General features: G+C 48.8%; 1 protein-coding gene across 1 annotated transcript in view; it reads right to left on the reverse strand.

Moving 5' to 3' along the window:
• Positions 1 to 21,559, reverse strand: part of ACAP3 (ArfGAP with coiled-coil, ankyrin repeat and PH domains 3) — a 65,078-nt gene that overhangs the window by 28,219 nt on the left and 15,300 nt on the right. Inside the window, exons 9-14 of the mRNA XM_075721734.1 lie at positions 8,848 to 8,906; positions 5,582 to 5,765; positions 3,300 to 3,344; positions 2,754 to 2,849; positions 2,339 to 2,413; positions 1,015 to 1,026 (exon numbers count right to left, since the gene is read on the reverse strand). Of these exons, the coding sequence (XP_075577849.1) occupies positions 1,015 to 1,026; positions 2,339 to 2,413; positions 2,754 to 2,849; positions 3,300 to 3,344; positions 5,582 to 5,765; positions 8,848 to 8,906 (471 nt within the window). The remainder of the gene's footprint in view (positions 1 to 1,014; positions 1,027 to 2,338; positions 2,414 to 2,753; positions 2,850 to 3,299; positions 3,345 to 5,581; positions 5,766 to 8,847; positions 8,907 to 21,559) is intronic.

Below are 21,559 nucleotides of genomic sequence, written 5' to 3' on the forward strand. Positions count from 1 at the left end.
GGAAGCTTTAAATCCTAAATTGCAGTAGGGATGTTCAGCTCTCTTACAAGCTTATGCACACTGAGAGCCACAGCTCTATGCATATGTATCCTGATGAAGAGTAATTGCTCGTTCTCCCTCTTGGAACCTGACCTCCGCTTCATTCCCTGCTAGTCCAGTCTGCAAAGCCACGTAAAGAGATTTAAATGAAATGCAGCGTGCTAGAGAGATTTTCCATGTTCCCTTGAATGAAGTCATCACTCCAGCAGAGTCCCAGGGGAACTGAGAGTTCACAAATGGATTTACCCCTCCCTCAGACCACTTAACCAAAGGGAGCATATGCACAGGCCAATTCACAGGGAATGTCTGTCATTAGCTTTCAAATCTGGTTACGTTTCCATTTCATGGGTTGTGACATTTTTGAGAGAGAGCATTAGAAAGAAAACAACGGCCACTTAGATTCCTCCTGTTGAGAAGTATTGATCCACCTAAGTGCCTGCCAGATTTGGAGTCCTTAGTGATTCCTACTCAGGGCTTGGTTCATGAACAGCTATTTCCCAGGGCTCTCTGAAATCCCCTCTTACTGTGCCCACAGAGCGTGAGGGGGGGGTGTGTGCGTGTGTGTTCAAAGTCCACCAACACCCTCTGTTATGAGCCTGTGCAGCCAATTCACCTCCCACCACACCCATGGTCCTCAACAAAGGCTCCTGGGTACCAAACATGCATTGAGTGCCAGCCAAGTACTGCTGCCACTGCAACACCGAACTCCGAGTCAAGACTGACCACCATACAGAGTAGAGGGAACCAAAATCTTATTTTAGCACAGGACTGAAAACAACTTTGATGAGGATGGAACCAAACTCACTTAGAAAGTGGGCTTTCAAATCACACCTCCAGCGTTCAAGTTACAGCAATAATGCTATGGCAAGGTTTCTTTGGTTTGCTTTCAAAGGCAGGACTAAATATCCAGAGCAGCACAGTGCTAATTCTGAGCAATGAAGATGCCAGAAGGAGGAAATACATGTGGGTACTCACTTGCAGGAGGGTCTGCAGGGGCAGGTCAGCAATCCATGAAGAAGAGAAGGAAAAAAAAAAAAAAAAAAAAAAATTAGTTGATGTTGCTACAAGCCTCGGATTTGGAATCATTCCCAGATGAATGGTCTGGAAAATCAGAGCCTACGTTAACCAAAGATACCTCCCTACTGAAGGCTCAGACCTGTTTGATAATAAATCCTATTATCTTGCCAGTTCACAGTGGTTACTCCCAATTACAGCAGGTGAGAGTGCACACAGAGTGGGTTACCATAGCTTAGCTGAAAACAGCAGCTTGCTCAGCCATGGCAGCTCTATCGCTTGGGTCCCCATGGACCTTTCCAAAGTTGTGCTGCTCAAGGCTGTAGCCATGTCATGTCACAGGAGCTAAGCAAGAATCATCTGAACTGCAGTTTGGAGCAGACTGGCATGAAAGAAGTTCACGGCAGCACACTCCTCTCAATACCCGTACAGGGTCCTGCTTGCTCTCCCCCATGACCCATTAACATCACTTCAGTACAATGTGAGCACTCTGTGAATGAGAAAAAGACCCTGCAGCAAGTCCCGTCTATGGGTACCAAAGGAGTGCGGATTCATTCGTCTGCTGGATGATTTAACAGGGACCCTGGCCATCTGGTCGGGCTGGGCTGCCTCACCATGGGGCAAGGCAGCGAGAGGCAGGGAGAAGTGTCAGAAGGGACATGCTAATCCTGCAGTAGCTGGAGATCATAGGGCCTGCCAGACAAAAGCTAGCTCGCTCAGCCAGAGGAAGGATGAGAGACTAGGGGAGAAACAAAATGAGAGACACAGAGAGAGAATGAGAATGGTGGGAGAAAAGCGTTCTAATCTCGCCCCAAAAGCAGCTCTCCTACGCAGTCAAGTTGTTTTCACAGGCAATTACAACCAACTACATCCACTCCTCTGTCTCAGAGCCATTTACAGAACACGAAGCTTTAAATCTTCCCACGTCCTCAGCAGCAAAGAGGAAGACAAAGCATAGAAGGAACGCTTGCTCAGAGGCAGAGCTGGGAAAACAACCCAGCTGCCCTGACGCACGGAGCCCTCCCTGTGTCCCTCTCCCCGGTGTACTCAGATGTGTCAGGAGGCGAATGTCCTGTACTTGATCAGGCCTGCCTCCTAGCTAGACCTCCCAGCGTCCACAAGGTTATTACTCTCATCTCAGCAATTTCTGCTGCTGCTGCCCTGGGCTGCGAAGGACTAACCCAGCAAGGCCCCTCATCAGATGGCAGCTGCCGCTGCGTGATCCAGACAACCGCACTGATGGAGAGAAGTGCTGCTTGCACCAAGCTGCAGCCTCGGGACTCACCCTCTGCTGTATCAGCGCATGCTTGTGCTCCATCTCCCTCTTCTCCACCGCAGAATCAATCACCAGCTGGTCCAGCTAAAGGCAGGGAGGAGAACACCGGGTATAAAAGTTAGGAAGGGGGTTTATGAGCCACTGTCCATCTCTGCTTCCCTGCTCTGGGATTACACCAGCCCCACCTAACAGGAGAAGTCCCCACAAGAGGGGAAAAGGGCTGTGTTTGGGTGTGCACAAAGTAACCATAGCTCTTGGCTGCCACCCCATCGCGCAGCATGGCTTATTGAACATCCAACAAGCACGATGCTCTGACCACCCCCTGATTACCAAGTATGGCAGCTGAACAGGAGAGAGGATGTCCTTTCAGGGTGAAGGAGTACAAACAGGCAGATTGAGTCAACCACATTCCCTGTCCCCTCACCTCTGTGGCTAGTTTCTTCATGTAGGGATCCAGTTCATGGAGAAGACTGTAGCCCTGCTGGAAAAAGGTGTACTGGGCATGCATGAAGGACAGCATCTGGGGAGGGAAACAACAGCAAGGTCAGAACAGGTTCTGGGACGAAGTGAGTGTGAAAAGTCCTTATCCCTTATTACCCACAAACAAGTCTCTTCAAGGTCTAACCCTTTCCCTTCCCAAAGCAATCTATCCATTAGATGCCTCTCCCTCTTCTCCTTTCTTCCTCTCACAATTCCTTCCACAGTGTCAGGCAACCCCTGTTGTGAGCACAAAGCAGGAAAAGCAGTGTCCTTCACCCCTGAGAGTCCCCTCCAGTTCTGGCCTGTGGAGCATCTGGCTGGTCCTTCATTCTCCCCTCGTTAGCATACCTGCAGCCCCCAGAGCAGTCCCAGACAGTATCTCCAGGGCAGACCGAGGAGTCAGTATGTCGACCCATGCAACCTGAAATGGAGAGGGCTGCCTTTCATTGAGTCACTGAGAGCAGCCACAGAAAACACAGAGAGCCCTTACCGCATCCAGTATTTCAAACTTCTTCTTGGCCTGCAGGACGTTGATCTGTGAAGGAATCAAGATAAGACTCAGCATCAGCAGCATTAAACACTGTGGCATGGAGATCTAACTATGAACAACTTGCTGCAATACCCTTAGCAGCAAACCACCAGCTGTTCAAGGACAGTTCCAGAAAGTTAGTTTCTGAAAAGACAGTTCTGGTGAGTTCCAGGAGGAATAAAAAGGGAAACAGCATAGATGCATTTTCTGACCTGTGCTGCTACTGATTAAGGTCACTGCTATGTCTGTACATAGGCTGACAACAAACAGTGGCCCCGGCGTGCGATTTGGTACCACGTGGAGGAGATGTTTAATCTATCAGGTCACTGCTTTGATTCCTCTTAGCAGGCTGAGAGGTACCAGTGTAGTGTTCTGGGTTTTCTCAGTAATCACAGTGAAGCCAGCCAGTAAATTGTGGTACCTGCGAGGGGCCTATGTTCTCAGGGTGCATACCCTTTGCACACCCCTTTTTCTTGGAGAAACGTGCATGGCTGACTGCCCCAGAGGCCGTCACATCCCTTCCACACAGAGGCAGCAGTAGCTCAGGATTTCCTGTGCCAGCCCTGATGTGCTTGGGCTCCTGGGCTGGAAGAAGAGGCCTTCCTCTTCCCTGGCCAGGGAAGAACTGCAGTACCTCTTGCAACAGCAAGATAGCATTGTTTTGGAAACGCACCCTGCTACTGTAAAAGAACCAGTTCGGAGCATTTACTGTGAGGATAGGAGAGCCTGGCCATTCCTTGAGTCTTCCAGCAGGTGCTTAGCAGAGTGGTTGTAGAAACTCATCTTTGACACCTCACGGTTCACCGCCTGCATCTTTGATCAGGAAAGTCCCACCTAAAATCCCTACCATAAAACCTCGGGCACAATGCAGCAAGGTGCTATGCCCTGATTCTTTCTCTCTCTCCAGTATTGTCCTATGCCACTGGGAAAATGAGCGCTCGACCCTACTCCATGCAATTGCAGTTACAGCATGTTCTGGAGTGAACAGCAATCTTTACCCTGAAAGGAAGAACAGGAATACTGGAATAACCCAGGACTATGAGGTATGTAGGAAGAACAAGAAAGGTAGTATCTGTTTCTAATGTTCATCACTCTACCGGCAAGACTACAACCATCAGCATCTCTTGGAAATGAAGATAAAACTATCGCAAATCTCCTTTAACTGGGGACAAAGGCAAACTTCTGTGAGACCTAGTTCATTTCTCTGATACTGGGCCAAGGATGTGGAAGTGAAAAATATCCCTGACATTTAAAAATAATAAAGAAAATAGATGTAAGAGGCTGAGAACTGACCCAGGAGAATATAATTTCAAAAGTAAAAAATGAATAGCACATAGTTACATAATAGCTTGCCCACAGACCCCGTGAGCTACGCCGGGAAGCCCTACAAGTGCTGCAATTAGCACTGAGGAAACTGTCAAACGTAGCAGAAGGTTTCAACGGTGCTTCAGCTGTCAGGGTCATGAATAACGTGTTACCATGACAGACAATCGGTTCCAGCCTGTTAATAACTCATTTATAAACGCAGCAGCAGTTTGCTTAGAAGCACACATGGGCGTTCACACGTGCACGCAGATCCAGACGTTTGCCCTTAAGGATACATTCTACGTGTAGGAGCAGACAATGATTTGCAGACAACACTGGACAGCGTTGTGTTCGGTCCCTCACTTTCAGTAGTTTCATGAAACTGTTTTGCCAGACTCTCTGGAGGGTTATAAAGATCAAAGCAGTTACAACTTGGGGGAAGAGCCTCCCCTCTCTTACACCACTTATACCAACATCCTGGGACAATTTCAAGCAGTTGTGATCAGCTACAGAACTCACAGCCCCACCAGTGAAGTTCCTCTCATCCCAGCACAGCCTACGCTTTCCTACAGACAGGCTGGATTACGCCAAAAGGCAGCTCAGAGCACCCTGGCACCTACTGCAGTACAGCGCTTTGCTAAGCCATACGTGGGTTCATAGCGGTACAACTACACCCGTGCCTGGAACTGGAGCAAACCTTGGTGGTTTCATGCTCTACCACACACCATTCCTAAGGACTCCCTGCCTCAGGGGACAGAGGGCAAAATGTCCAATGGATTAGTAATCCAGTACCCTTTTGAACCCCGTTGTAAGACCCTACTTGCCCGCTCTCATCCCTCATCTTCTTTATTCCCTACGGTAGATTATTTACCAATTTGTATGTGATGTCTTGTTCTGTACTGGGAAATCCAGTCAGAGCTGGGGGCACAGACACAAACCTGCAACACGTAGTCTAGGGCCAGATGCCGGAAACACTTTCTGGTTATGGTCAAGGTGCCTGTTGCCTCCTCCACTTCATGGGGCTTGTGCCGAGGTGCCTGGGCATTCTTCACCAGTGAAATCTCCATGTCCTCTCGCACCTTGTCAAACTGCTTCTTGGTTTCCTTGAACTTCCGGACATCACTGGAACCCAAAGAAGATGAGATGGTGAGAATTGTTGTTACAAAGCAGCCACAATATTGCTGACACCAGCAAGCAGGGAGAGGTGTAACCAGGTACGCTATGATCACTCAAGAGATCCTGCTCCAGATGCCTTTGGGATCCTAACCCACCCCACTAAGCTGCACCAGTCCAGCTGGACTGACTCCAGATTAACTCCAGACAGTCTTTCTTTACAGACAGTTGGCAAGGAAAGATATTGACCCTACATACTGCCTTCAAAGCCTTAAGGGAATTCTCCAAGGATGGCATCCAGCCCTAAAGATAGTCCACAATTGCCCTCAGAATCAGTGGTGAGCAGAACACTTCAGAAACTACCTGTGAAAACACATGCTTCATATTTAACTTTGTGAAAAGAATAAAACCAGCTACTTTTCAAATTCAGGACAGGGCATTTGACTAGGGCAGGCAGGCCGTTCGTGTGCATCTCTAGCTGATTCTGTCTTCTCTGACTGTAAAATCCAGACATTTGAGTATTCTTTTTCCCTTTTATAATAAGCACGTTTATTAACATTTGCATTTGGAAATACACAATCCACAGTATGAACTTTTGAAGTTTTATTTATGCCTAGAGACCTCACATGGGATCAGGGGTCTGTTTTGCAGGGGCAGGGGGGAGGCTGTAAAGGCACAGAAACAGGCAGGGTTTTTCGAGTTTAGTTGTGTTTTTAGTTAAATAGCAGGTACCATTCAGGCAGGACTTGAGTTGCATGACCACAAAGAAGCAAGGACAGCAATTCCTGAAGATCAGCTCTTACAAGTGGCCCTGGTTCCTCAGGAGCTGAAAGCAGCAGTGCTGATTTACAGCAGCTGTAACACACACACACTTATTTTCTGTCCAGGGAGCTCTGTTTACCTCAATTATAAATTGTTACAACTTAAAGTAGTTAAAAACTGCTAGTAAATAAGTAGCATCCACTTATTCTTTGCCCTAGGGAAGACAAAGAGCCTGAGTTGAACATGACAGTCAGACGGTAAATGCTGAACTCTACCCTGTGGCAAACTGTTTGAAGTTGCGTATACTTACATATGGATCAGCCTCCGGCCAAGAGAGTCTACCATGGGCAGATCCAGTAAGGATAAATGAAAATAGAGGTGATTGGAATACTGTTCTGGTGGTTTTTGCTTCTTCACATTGCCCTCAATGCTCCAGGCTGCTGAGTTACATGGCCATCTAGCTCCATTCACAGGAAAATAACAGGGTCACTTTTTGCGTTTTTGGGTCTCTTGCAGCAAAGGGCTGTGGGGATTTTACACAGCTTTTGATCCAGCTTTGGAGAGAATGGCTCTCTCATCTGTGCATATCCCCAGTGGAAAGGAGCAGGAGTTCAGAGGCGTGTGATACTGCTGGAAATTCTCAGCTAGCTCTAAGCCAGGCTACAGCAGCATGACTGCAGCCTCAAGACTTAGCTAATAAAACCCTCCTACTCAGCAAGGTCTGTGGCTTGGTAACACGCTAAGGCAGTCACAGAGCATGTGGCTACTGACAGCATGGGCAGGGCAAGCTGACCTCTCCTGTGTGTACCACATAAATAAACCAGGCCAAGACCTTCAGGGCTTGGGGACAGGGAAGGCAGGTTAGAGGGTAAACATTGCCCTCTCATATGTCTGGATCACCATGCAAGGGCACAGCTGCCATTGTTCCTTTGGTCCCATCGTCAGCCAGGAAGTTGCAGATTGGCCCTAGGTGCATTATTTAAAATGGTCCCAAGCACAGAAATTATTTTCCAGCCAAGGGCAGGAGCACTGCAAAGATCAAAACACCAGGGCCTGCAAGCACAGAGGCTGAGCAGTAGAAATGCAAAAAAGAGTAAGTTGCAAAGATGCTGAAAGGATGACAGACCCAAAATGAAGGTGAAATTCCCCCTTCCGACTGCCAGCCTTAAGCAGATTAAATCTGAGCTCATCAGAGAAATTATTATAGAGAAAGCAGGGGTAGGGTGAGTGCTAGGCAAGAAGATGGGGATGAGGAATGAGGTGGGGACCCCCTCCTCCATCAGACCACAGAGCTGCTGAGGGATTCACAGTCAATTACCAGTCCCCATGGCAACCAGCTCCTGCTTAGCTGAGGGCCTCAGCTCCCTCTCTGACCTACATTCAGCTGATTTGGGATCCCGTGCTGCACCAGGTACCTGCCCTGGGGAAGAGAGGCACTCGGAGGAAAGATGTTAATGCAGCAATGGCAGGGACAGCCTGCTGAGAGACTTGATCAAAGGTACAGACTGTCCCCATTCAATTAGCTTCTTGGGCCCAGTTCTTCTGTACCTCAGGCCTGCCATGGACGAGTTAACATCCTTAATATGCAATATTCTGCATTGCTCACACCAGGCTATTGCAAACTTGCTTTCCATTAGCAAAGAACTCTGGACCAGCGGTCAGGTTCCAAGCTGAAGGCACAGGGATGATTAGCTGCTCCTTCCACACAAGAAGGGCCCTCCTGTCTGTAAGACTCATCTTCCAGACAGATGCTCAGGTTACTCCAGAAAAGCAGGGCTGCTGTAATTTTGAGTGACTAAGCATGTTGTGTGGGGAGAACACAATGACTCTGCTGGACCCCAAAGTCATTTGGCAGCAAAGTTCCTCCCTTCTGCTAGCACGCACTGGTTTAAACCACTAATGAAACTCTGCATTGAACGTAAGATAACATAAGATGTTAGAGCTGGCCCTCCTCTGCAGGCATGTGAAGCAGATTTAGCCTAGAGAATCGGTGAGAAGCAGCAAAGATGGGCTCTGCAGATGAACTTTACCAGACTTCGGGATGATGCTCTGATCTGGAAGTATGCCTCATGTCCAGCTTTAACTATGAGATGGGAACAGCATGAGGACACCTGGCTGATAACAGAGCAACCAAATTATAGTGCAGCAAGATGACAGCAACAGCCATCACGCAAACCAGATCCTTTCCTCTGCCCTTCAGTGTCCCTTCTGCTCCAAGCAGAGCCTTCAGTAGTTGTGTGGAGGTTGTAGTTCTGTTTCCAGTGCACAAAGGACAGGTGCAATGGAAGTTCAAGAAGCTGAAGACCAAACTGATAAGACAAGTACTCACTCTTTCACAAAATTGTGCAGCTGCTGCCGGACTGACCTCTGAGCCTGGTCAAACAGGATCTGAAAGAAAAGAGAGGGAAAAGAATATAAAATATTTTTGCAGCATGGAAACACTGAGGAGTCAGAAAATCCATGAATGCTGTCTAGGACCTTCAGTATGAGGGACTCAGCATTACTGCAGGACTTAGTGGTGTCCATTACTTGATGGCTGTCATAATGGATAATAACTTTTTTCTGTAGCTGCAGCACTCCCTTAGAAGTGCAGAATTCCTGCACTGCAGGTTCCACAGCCTGTGCCAGGGCTCTGAATATCCCCGAGATCTATGGCACCAGCATATCTTCATAAGAGGAGTGTTTGTAGGGGCAGTGGCCTTCATAGTCCCCACTTCGAACTCTCTTCGGAGCCTCGAATTTCTCATTTTGCCAGAGGAGGGCACCATCACCTCAACACTACAGCACTTAGGCAAGGAGACGGGAACAATCGCTGAAGGTAGATCACAGCCAGCCACACGCTGATGAACACGGGTGAGAGATCCAAGCATACAGTATAAAGAGCCTTAGTTCCTCCAAGTCTGTTAAGTTTTACTCTGCTGTCTTTCCCTCACAAACAAATGGTCCCAAGCCCATTAGTCTACACCCTCCGCCCATCTCATCTCCAGCCCTCCCCATCTTCCTTTAAGAGACGTTCTCTCCATACCCTCTGCTAGATGTGAAAGTGGTGTCTGCTCAGCTCCCTCCCACCCATCTCTGACGGGCATGACTACAAATAACTCCATATTTCGGACATGCATTGGGATGACACAGCATTTTTGGCTAATTGGGACCAGACGGGCAGAGGATCCAGACCACATAGCAACTGCAGCAGGAAGTACACATCATCGCAGGGTTACAGCGGAAAGCCCTTGGCCATGCTGCAGCTAACGCGAGCGGCCCACAAAGAACGGACAGAGACCCCATTTCATTCCACCACCAGGAACACGAGGCCTGGGCTCCGGCCCAAAACTTAACGATACCCTGAAACGCCACAGTGCTGGGGTCTGGCATCACTACAGCTCTTCGGCATGAGTAACCCCGGCTCATTTGCTCCAACGTAACGCTGCGTCCTGAGCAGACAATTGAACCTAGAGAGGTCCTGGAACGCACAATGGTAACTCCTTCTGTCTTCCTGAGGATGCAGTCACCAGGAGCAGCATTTCCCAATCCAGCATTTGGCCTTGTTTTCTCTCTTGAAACGACCAAAGCCCTTTCGGGGGAGGCCGCCTGAGCCCAGAGCGTGAGGGACTGTTCTCAACCAGGGAGCGTGAGGCTGACACAGGACTTCATCAAGGCACCTTCTCTCAGCAAGCAGACTGCACGAAGTCCTTTGGATTAAAACAAACAGCTTTTTCCAGTTTGCTTTTTTTTCCCCCTCCTCTTTGTGGCAAGCTTGGATTTCCAGTGGGAGGTTTTTGGGCAGGTTCCCTTGACACCCCACCCACCATCCCTCCTCTCCTTTTCTAGCCACCTTCTCTGCTTCACTTCACAGCTCAGGTAAGACCCAGAAGTGGTGAGCACCGCTGGGTCTCCTGGCTTTTTCCAAGAGGCAGGAACAGTCATATCAGACCATTTACAGTGCAAAAGAGCTGGCGTTGCCCAAAGCAGCAGCTTTTTGTGAGGAGGCGGTGGGTTAACCTTGTCTGGCTGCCAGGTGCCAGTGAAGCCACTCTCTCACCACCCCTCCTTAGCAAGACAAGGGGAGAAAATAAGATGAAAAAGTTCATGGGTTGAGATAAGCACAGGGAGATCACTCACCAGTTACCATCACAGGCAAAACAGACTTGACTTGGGGAAGATCGATTTAATAAATTGCCAATTCAAAATAGAGGATAGTGAGGTACAAGAACAAAACTAAAACCACCTCCCCCACTGGAGCATGATCCGCATTCCCAGCCTGAGCAGTACTCTGTCCACAATGCTAAGACCTTGGCAGGCACTGCAGACATCTGACATGTGACACACGCTCTGACGTGGTCACAAGCTTTAACCTTCTCATGCCCCGTAGTCATCTACTAGCAAAACCACTCTGGTTCATTCCCGACCCTTCCTTCCAGCGCCAACAGGCTCACACAGACGCAGCTGCCCTCCCTAGCTAACATCTCCCACTAGGAGAGAAGCAAGTCATGCTTTTGACACTATACAGGTGTACGGCTCCAAACAGAATGCAAAGCACTCTGTGTAGAAGCAGCAGCCTTGGCTGCAGAGCCTTAAACACATTCATTATGTGTATTGCTGCAGCCAAGGACAAAGCAAGAAACATGCCAGGACTAGCTGAGTATAAACAGCCACGAACAGCCTCTAAATACGAACAGATGCAAAGCAAGGGGGAAAGAAAGAAAACCCCAAGACCACCCAGCTTTGTGTTTTTACCAATGTAAATTATTTACTGCTCTTGGCATCCATTCGCTCTCTCCAACAGCGCTCCAAGAGGCATCGGCCTGCAACTCTTCCCATCGAGCAGCTTCCCCAAGTGATGTTTGGGCATTGACAATACTTCTCTCCACTCATGATACCATGCAAGGATAGACAAGCAGCAAGAAAGCCATCTGGTTCCCACCTGCACCTACATCTGGAAAGTTTCCACCATTGGTTTCTGCCAGGATGACACATTTGCTTAGGATCAGGGAAAGGAAGGGACACTGTTATGTCGTACTCAGGACTGCAGACGAGTACCCTGGGACATTCCAGGGAAGAATGGATTCCAGGGTCCATAAAAATCAAACCACACAGCTAAGGAACAGGTCTTCCTCAGCTTGATAAATAGCAAATCCGGGCTACACAAAGCCACAATGTAGATGGGAACTGATGCGATTGAAGGGCTTCACGAAAACGCAGGCAGTTCCCTGTTGTGTGATGACAAGCAGATACCATGCTAGGCAGTGCCAGTGTGGAGCACCTACATCCACCTTACCATTCCTGCCTGGAAAAAACAGCTCCTAGCTGGTGCCCTAGGGTACTGCATCGAAAGAAAGAAGCAAAAATCCACTGAGCACTCAGTACAAAGGACAAACTGAGCAAGTCCCAGGCCAGGCAGATCACCCTGGAAGTAAGACACTGCCCTTGCCCTCCTGTGGTGTTCAGAAAGGCTCTGCACACCAGTGTCGGGCTGGAAAAAGGACAGATGCTTTGAACAGCACAAGTGAAGCATTCGCAGAAGATCTCTGCCTATAACAGGCAGGCAGCCTCCGAGCAGGGCGCTTCCAGGCCTATGTGCAATGCTCTTCTGCCATGGCATGTGCTTGTTCTCAGGCTGGCTAGAAAGAAGAATTAACTAAGGACTCGGTCCAGGTCTAAAAATCAGACTTCATAAAACTGCTCCTTACTGGAGCTGTTTACTGAGAGGGAATTGAACTCATGGCGATCACAGAAGCAGTATTCCTGTGTCCGTGGTACAGGGACACTTCTAGGTGGAATTTTAATTTCAATGTATCTGTATCAGAACAGGAGAACTGCCCACACGAGGAAGATGGGCCATATACATCCATTTCCTGCTCTATCAATACTCCTCTCCCTTGTTCCTGCTATTCATGCACCGAGCCCTACGCCACCGTGATGGTACCCATCCCTCCAGCCTGCCCCGATCCATACCGTGCAAGTCTGGGGCAGGGATTGCCGAGTGGTTTGTGAGGGGATACCAGGTAATGAATTTGCCTTTCCTGCCAGCAGCATCTCCGCTGAGAAGCATCCTATGATAACAGCATTACTTTCATTGCTGCTTCATTAATTTTGCCAGGCAAGATCACCAGGGGAATATTTTCAAGTGGGTCCTCCATTCAATTTTCAACACAAAATAAATAGAGTTTCAAAAGCTAGAGTTTCAAATATAAAATCATCCCTTGGCTTTTTCTCCTTTCCCAGACATACTTGGAACAAATCATTTGTTTTAAGATTTTCCAGACCAAATACCACCCCACCCTCTCTCTTAGCTTCCACCAAGACATGGGAAGTCCAGCCTATGACTCACACACATCTGTGCCTGAGGAGGGTCAGCATGGAAGAAGGGAGTTAAAACAGCTCTCGCTCAGCAGCAGCAAAAGGCCAGATCCTACATTTCACTTTCCCAGCGTGCGCTTCTGAAGCAACAGGATAAATCCAAACCTGGGTTTGACAGGAGGCTTAGGAATTTCATGCCCCCAAGAAATGAAAGCGAGTTCAGTGGCCCAGGATGTTATTCCTGGAACCGCAAGCCTAAAATCAAGACATGAAATATCACAGATCCAAAGGGATACCACTACTACAGCACTCCCACATGACTCCCTGCAGAAATTATAAGAGAAGAGGAGATCCCACCAGGCTCCAAAGCAAAGCAGAAGCTAAAAAGAAGTGAGATTGCCTGGCCATGGACTGCTTCTCTCAACACTTACATGCATGAGGTTCAGAAGTAGGACATCACAGCCGCACATAGGAATAGTGCTTGTGTAGAGATTAAAGGCAGGCAACAGCGTTTGTGGTAGGAATTTGTCAGGGAGCAGCAGAGGCCATTGGACCAGGAGCTGAGGGGGGATAATGCAGCTGGCAGGGACCTCACCAGCCAAGGCTCCACCCCACCACACCAGGAAAGCAGGGCAGGTCCAGAGAAGGTGGCCAAATTCAACCAAGAGCCCAAATCATAGGGTAAGTTTGTGGTCACAAAGCACGTCTGAGGCCAGGCTGGGAAGTTAGTCCATGGGTCAGGCCCAGAGATTGCCAAGCAGATCCATGATGACAAGGCAGGTCCATCATCAAGCTAGAAAAATCAGTCTCTAAGTTGGGAGCACCAAGGTCCGTAGCTGGGTACAGCTGTAACTGAGCTGGAGACCTGTGCCCCTACAGCACAGCTCAAACCAAGACTGAAGGCCCTGGGTGGACCTTAAATGGAGTGCCCAGCCCATGGGTGCAGGGTGTGGGTGGAGGCCCCAGGTGAAGCTGGCCAGGGCCATTAAGGTCTATTAGTGCACTGAGAGACACAGCCCGAGATGAGATCAAGATCACTGAGCAAATCAGTCATTCTCCTGCAACAACTGGCCCCAGCTGACGAGACGGAGGGTGTGGAGCTTCCTCTGCAGCTGCCTGACATGTGGACGAAGGCAGCTCTCCCTGCTCCAGCTCTGCCAATTCCCTACCCCAGCCACAGCGGTCATGAGCTGGATGAGACACATCTCTACGCTCATCTCCCCCACGGCCAGCGCAGAGGCCTTGTTCTCATCGACATCCCCAGAAACAGTCCAGGGACTGGTTTACGTTGCCTTTAAATGAGGGTTGGTTGTCTGGTGGCCTGGGAATCACAGCCTGATCCTTTTATCCAGTCTTGAGAATCCTGCCCCATCAGCAGTCGCCCAAAATGGGGCCACTGCAGTTGTCTGTGAGAGGAGGAGGCAGCTACAGCCAGGACGGCGGGGCTGGCCGATCGGCTACGGGGCTGCCCAGAAGTGCTTCTGTTGGCTACCTCTGAGCATCTGCTGGGGAACAAAAGTGACCCCCCACCCTGGCCTGCAGAAGGTGGTCAGCCATAATCTTTATGTCGGCCTTCCTGTCAGACACCCATTCTGCCGATAAGCCCCTTCGCATACGTGCCACTGTTAGGACTGCAGTGGCTTTGGCAGTCTGTCCTGACCTCTTCAACTTCAACTTCTTCTCTTCAACTACCTGTCCTGCTGCAGACTTGCAAAGAGTTTTCCAAGACCTGGGTGCCTACTTGTTCCATGGCATGTCTATCCAAGCTGACGGCAGGGTGTGCCTGACGGAGGTTTGGAAAGAGCATGTAAATACCACTGCAGCTGCTCAAATAACAAAATAAAACTCAGCAATGACAGCACACTGTACATTTTTCCCTGATTTCATACTCCTACAGTTTACTTCTCTTTCATTGCAGCTTCTAGCAGCTGAGTGTAGTAACCTAAGGGGCAGGAGGGCCAGGCAGAATTCAAGCATCCTTTGTTTGGCAGGAGATGCTTAAATTACTTTTATTCCTGTCTGGCTATATGATTTGGTCCTACATCTCTTAAACAATGGCTCACCAGATAAATGCCACCCATGAACAGCATTCCATCTGTGATGCCTTTGTAATACAGCTCACTTGAGGATTTGTGCTCTGGAAAACAAGCCAACACTACTTCTATTACACGGTCGGATGTCAACACTGTCTAACCCTAACTTCCGAACCAAGCTGAAGTTGAGTGTCTCTCACATAAGCTCAAGACCTCCAATTTGTGCTTAGGTCAAAGGACATTTGTTCATTCCCCTTATATATTATTGAAGCTGCTTCTCTCCCCTAACTGGAAAGTGGACATGCTAAGATATTCCAGAATCTGACAAAAACCTAGTGTTTCTGAAACCCAGAATGCAGCACTGAGCTCGTGTTAACTTCTAGACTGGCATCAAACTTCAAGGGCAGCAGCTCACGAAAGTCTCTTGGGCTAGTACCATGTCATTGCACTAGGACACAATGGCAAAAACTATGAAGCCACGAGATGACAAAAACCATCTCCCCTGTCAGCTGGTAATTCTGCATCCACAAATGATAACCCTTACTGTGGTAGCTTAATGCACCTGGACCCTTCCAAAGTGCTGTCAGAAAATGCAGGTGTCCGCCCAACCCTGCGGAGAATACGCAGCTTGGAAGCACTCTCCACTTTCACTTCCTTCTTCCTTCCCCCTGAGCTCCACCGCTACCCTCCACCCATGACATCTGCCATCTGCCTCACTGACTCATCACAGCTTGGGTGGCTTTTCTTCTTGTCAGCAGCAAATGCTTCACGGCTCGCTCAGCACAGCTAAATCTCCCCTGCAAGCTGCTACTGCTCCTGCTGGAGGACTCCTGTGACGTAGCTACTGTGATTTATGGCAGACAGGAAAGCTTAGGGCTTAATGAAGCTCAACACAGCGCTGTCTGGAGTGATACTGATGAGGGCAATGTTAATGTTTCGTCTTCTGAGCTGGAAAATACCTGGTGCTGCTGAAAACGCACTTAAGAGGCTCAGCCAGAGTAATCTTATCACAACAGCACTTTCACTTGCATCCTTTCACTTTTCTTGTATTTCTGATCACAGAGAGAGGGAACTGCATGGGAAAGCACCTTAATGTGTAAATGTGATAAGGTTGTGCTGCAGATCCTGGTATTTCCTTCCAAGACACATGCAGGGCAACAGGCTGGTGGGAAAACTGCCTCCCGTTCTTTGGCAGAGCCAGGGATTATTGCATCCCTACATTCACTGCCCCTTGCCCTTGTATAACCTGGAGCCTCCCCTTCCCTAGTTCCCTGGAAGTGGATGCTGGCAGCTTTGAACTATCCGTAAGTTGTACATCTCTTAATCTGGACCGCTAGTCAGCACCAAGAGGTTGGCATGGAGCACAGCCAGTTGTGTCTGCTTTAAAAGTCTACGGAGAGGATTACCCTTACTTCACAAGTGCTGATTAGGTACGTGACTGCACTAGAAAGAACTGCACCTAAAAGCAGCGCAGGGAGCTGACCTAATCAGTTTTGGGGGAACAAAATCCACTTCAAGTCTAGGGTTTAACAGTCTTTGGCAACGGGGTGAAAAAAAAGGGTGAGCTTCTGCACTGCTGTAATTCCAAACACCATTGCCTAGTGTCAGTGTAAATCCAACAGCCCATAAGTGTCAGCTACTGCTCTCGAACCAATGGCAACTGTATGCTCCTTTACCTGGGGGGATGCCTTGTTACATTCATGTACTTAATTACATTCATCAGATTCTGTAAAAAGAGGGAAAGGCTGTTTTCTCACATATAATGGTCTGGCAGATTGCGATGCCTTTCAACCTGTTTTGTGTTTTAGGGAAGGTGATAAGGAGGAAGGCAGGAGGCAAGCAAACACACGGGTTTTGGAGCTGACAGCACAGCATCTGTCTGCAGACATGCAAGGAGCATTTCCAGTACGGAAGAGTTTGGCAAGCCACAGTCAAAATGTATTCACTCCAGTGTGGTATGTAGTGAGGAGGAGGGGTCACAGGGGAGACTTCAGGCCCTTGGGCAAAATTCCAGTTCATGCCATTCAGGCTCATGTGAAAGGAAATGGTTCACTCTGGTGAGCTGTGCAGGAAGGTTGCTGCAAGGCTCTGGCATCCCTGCCTGCCACCCACTGCTTAGAGGTCTCACAGAGGTAGCTGGAAACTTGTTCCCTGTCATGGATCATGCACCTCTAACCAGCGCACGGAAGCTCGTCTGATGAGGCGATGTGATACAGCAGCCTTCAGACAGTTCAGCCATGCCCTCTGCTGCAAAGACTGCACTTGCCAGAGAACGGGCAGGGGAATTTCTGCAGAATGTCAGCTCATTCTGTGTTGAGGTTTGTTGGGCTCCTGGCAGGTAGGGGAGTGACAGGACAGAACAGTACAAATAATGGGACAGACCATAACATTTACTGGAGGGAAGTACTGTGGGATATTTAAGACCCCTCACTCCCTCAGGTTCTCAGGTACAAGGAATTTTTCAGCAGTAAGATTTCATTTTCACTTGGGGGTAGGGAGTGCAAGCTAACACTGCAAAGGTGTCCAAGTGCCTCAGTTTCACTGGGTCCAGTGGTACTTGGAGAACTAAACACCGCTGAGACCCTGCGCCTCTGCCCTGCTTGCGTTTGGTAAAGAGCCTATTACCCTAAACACTGTACTTTTACAGGTACTGGAGGTAATAGCTGATGGTTTTAAATTCTTAGCACAACTGACAAGTGCAGGACTCCTAGAGTCAATAGGGAAAGGTGGGGCATTTTGCTTTTGGAATATGGGGAGGAGTCACAGTCATTTCTCATCAGGTATATCTGGCACAGACTGAAATTTTGGGCCTAGGATGCCTGAAGCTGGAGACCCTTATCCCTTAAATATGCAATATAGCATTAGTACAACTGCGAATCAGACCGCTGACTTGCTGTTAGAAAAGATGAGTACAGGAGTTCAGCAGACAGACACACTGCCACGATTCTTAGGAGAGGGAAATGGCAGCCCCCCTAAAGCAAAATACAATATTCATCCAGACACAGCAGAGCCACCAAGAGAAATACACGCACAGCATCCTGCCTTGAATCTGACTCCGAGGTGACATGGCAGCCAGCAGGACCTTTGGCTTTTCTGCTGATGCTGCTACCGACATCTGCAGCGATGCTTCAAGAGGTTAGCATTGCAACGTCAGTAGGAAGCTCTTTTTCAAGCCACCAAGCATACGTTTCTGAATGGAATATCCTAGCAAGCCAGTTGCCCAAGATGTCGGAAGGCCATTTTCCCCTCAAGCAGCAAGCAAAATCAGCCTCCCACGTAAGCAGCTGGCATGTTACAGAAACACGTCCGCTGGAGCTGCTCGGACAGTGCCATGCTCCAGCTCACCGGTCAAATCAAACACAACCAGCCAGAGACATTAGTTTCTTGACCCTTTACTCAATCATTACCTACATCAGTTTGTCTGAGCCATCTGATCTTTCCTGTCTCCTCTACAAAGCCATCCTCAGTAAAACAGCTGCCCAAGCAAGCCATGTTAGGCAGTCAACATGACCAGCCAAAGCCAGGAGCCCAAACTTCTTAAATACTTAACAGGGAGAGGCAGTCACTTCCAGAGTATAGTTCAGGGAAGCCTCGGACCGTAGCTTCATGAACCTTTTCAGCCAGCACAAGCTAGCACTACAGACAAGAGTTTGCTGTGTTTGTGTGGCGGCACTGTGAAATGGCTTTAACTAGCCAAAAACCCGGCTAGTTTGGGCACAGACCAGTGCCCTCTGCAGCTGGACGACCCCCTGAGCCAGCACTAGGGAGGGACGACAAGGGTGCTGGAAAAAGTTAAAAATGGAGGGAAGGCAAGAGGGGTGGCAGGACTGCCTCTCCCTGTCGTATGGCTGGTCTGTGCGGGCTGGAAGAGGTCATGAAACTGCTCAGACCAAAGCAGCTCCTGAGGGAAGCCAGTCTCCTAACTGGGAACTAACCCAGAAGGTGCGAGCACTTTCTGCCCCGCTGGCACTTGGTTCTGCAAGGGTCAAACGACTTTGTGATTTGGTGGTTTGCTTTCTCTCACCAAGCCAAAGCAAGAAGCACAGATCCGAATGGGGAAGGGACAACGCAGAATTGCTCCCTGAGCTGTTTGCTAAGCAGCCTGTGGACTGTGGTTGAAACCCTCCGCAGACATTGTTCCTGGAGCAGTGCTGCTGTCTCACAGAAGGTCTTACCCAAATTTCATTGTCAGACAGGGGCCCAACACTAGTTCCAGTTATATCAGTGCAATCTCCTAGAAATCTGTGTGGCTGAACAGAATTTGAATCCCAGCATCTTTAATCTCAGTATTAAACCCGTTTTCTTTTCTCTCCACCTGTCTACCCTTCCTTGATTTCATCCCTTTCTACAGTTTGGGCAAAAATTCCATTACCTGAGGTGTTGATTCATCTTTCTGACAATCCTGGTATTTACCTGGCACACAAATTAGCAGAGCTTCTGTTAGTCTGTGTGTCCTCCCAGTAGCCCCTCAGAGACAGGAAAGCACTCAAAATGCCTTTTGCAGATATGGAAGCTGAGACATAAATGTACAATAGTCCAGATCCATAAAGGTATTGAGGTTTCTAACTTCTATGCATGCTTTGACATGAGTAAGGCATTAGCCCAAATGCATGTGGCTAAGAACACAAAAAAAGGTAGAGGACACTGATCCAGCTCTTCTGAACTCAGCTCTCTCTTTTGGCATCTGTCCTCTAAGGCTGCTTTGATGTTTTTCCTCCTTGTGCATTAAAAGAAAGGTGGGAACGCTCTGGAGCTCAGTTTGCTCATCTTCTACATTCAAGCGGGTTTTATGCTTGGATTTTGCTGAACTAGAATCAAGACATCTCCAGGCCCCAAGCTCTAGCAATAAAATTATAGAACAAGCTTTTCCAACTGATTTTTTTGGGATATATTCCCTTCTTTTTAACTTGTTCCAGTTGTACATACTGTCCTGGCCACATTCCTAGAGTAAGCACTGACAACAGTTTCATAGCTGAGATACTCCGACACGGATGAGCCAAGATACACATCTACACACACGCACAGGCACAAAGGAGACCACAGAAGGCACTAAAAATAACTCAGCTAATTGAACAGCCATCAGAGAGGGCTCAGGATGCAGCAGTCATTCCAAAGCCATTTCCTGGAGATGGACTCACACTGCTGTGCACCAAGGGAGGAGGGTGCTCTCCAAAGGCAAGGAGGAGGGAGGATTTAAGCATATTTCCCCTTGTGCGTGCAGCTGGTGGTAGGGAAATACTGCCTTTTACATCCCCTGAGTCACACATAGTGGGGAGCCCACCCCTGCTGACCAGGGTGGGGTGCATGGGAAGGGTTATACCACATCGGCTGGGGATTTGACGGCTCTGGGAAGGGTCCTTCTGCTTATTAGTTGGCTGAGGGAAGAGCCATCCCAGAAGTGCCACTTTTGGCAGAGACCAGGGATCCAGGGGAAGCTGAACAGCTGGCGTAAGCGGAGCTTGCAGACAGCATTCTGCATCCAGAGGTTTCTGCCTGGGACTGCTTCCTCAGGGCTGGGCTGCATGCACTCCTCAGCCCAGCCCCTACCAGTGCAGCTGTGATGTGATCCCCGGGAATGAAGGGGCAGCTCCTCAGGGGTTCATAACGCTCCTTCGCAAAAAGGCCTTACGTTTTCAGAGGGAATTTGAACAGCATCAGAAAATCAGGGCTTGACTTTCTCTGCTTTGACACAAACACACCTTTTCTCTGATGCTCACACTAGTTTATTCACTCCCTCCCCACCAACAACATTGCTGTACAGCTGTTTGACTGTTCCCAAATACTAACAGTCCTAGGAGAGCTGCGTGTGCAGTACCTCTCTCCCCTGTCATTTTTTACTAGGAAACAGTCTTCCCACCTGCTTCGTGAAATAATTAAATGGACTTGATGCAGCTTCTTCTCCAGCTGCACGTGGTTAACTTGCATCCCAAAGCAAGCATTGTGCCTAATGTACTCTGACAGGGCATCGTGGTACAAAAGTGGGTCAGTCCAGTGCTGACACCCTGAAGCTTCTTTCGCTCTAAAGCACTTGTGCTTTAAGCTCCTACTGAGTTACAGACTTAAAATTGCAGGTCTGGCATGGAGCCACCAAGCATGACGCACCTTTCTCTTCTACGAGGTTTACAGATGCCATGGCTGGATGTTTGGGATGGAGTAAGGGCAGATTCTGATTCCTTGGGCTCTGTTAGTGAGATACAGTCAGCTCAGGAGAACAGGAATTGCCTGGGCATTTCCATCCTTTCATCTCAGTGTAGCACTAGTATGTCCTGTGTTATCCTTAAACACCAAGCTGCACACAACTCACTGAGCCTGCTTCCAGCATCAACTGAACAACGCAGTCCTTTCAGTTTGACCCATTCACAGCCTTGTCGGTGTCCTAATGTCACAAATTTGAATGCCAAGCTTCAGAGTGTATTCCAAATCTGCAGCAACATGGTTATACATGGAAGCTGTTAACAGTCAGAGTCCTGAGTTGTCAGAGCTCCTCAGGACCCTGACCGTCCTCACTACAAAATCCTGTGCTATCCAAAAAGAAGAACAAGTGCGGGACCTTTGTGAGCTCTCCTCTTCCTTTGACAAAGGGACCCTTCTACACATTCGTTGTACATCTCTGATCTGAAATGAGCCAAAAGGCACCCATGCAACAGCACATACCCTTTCCCCAAGTGGCACCTCCTCTGCAAGCCTGTGGAAATCCCATTTCCCGGCGTA

Source organism: Pelecanus crispus, chromosome 15, assembly GCF_030463565.1.
Source record: "Pelecanus crispus isolate bPelCri1 chromosome 15, bPelCri1.pri, whole genome shotgun sequence".
NCBI lineage: Eukaryota > Metazoa > Chordata > Aves > Pelecaniformes > Pelecanidae > Pelecanus > Pelecanus crispus.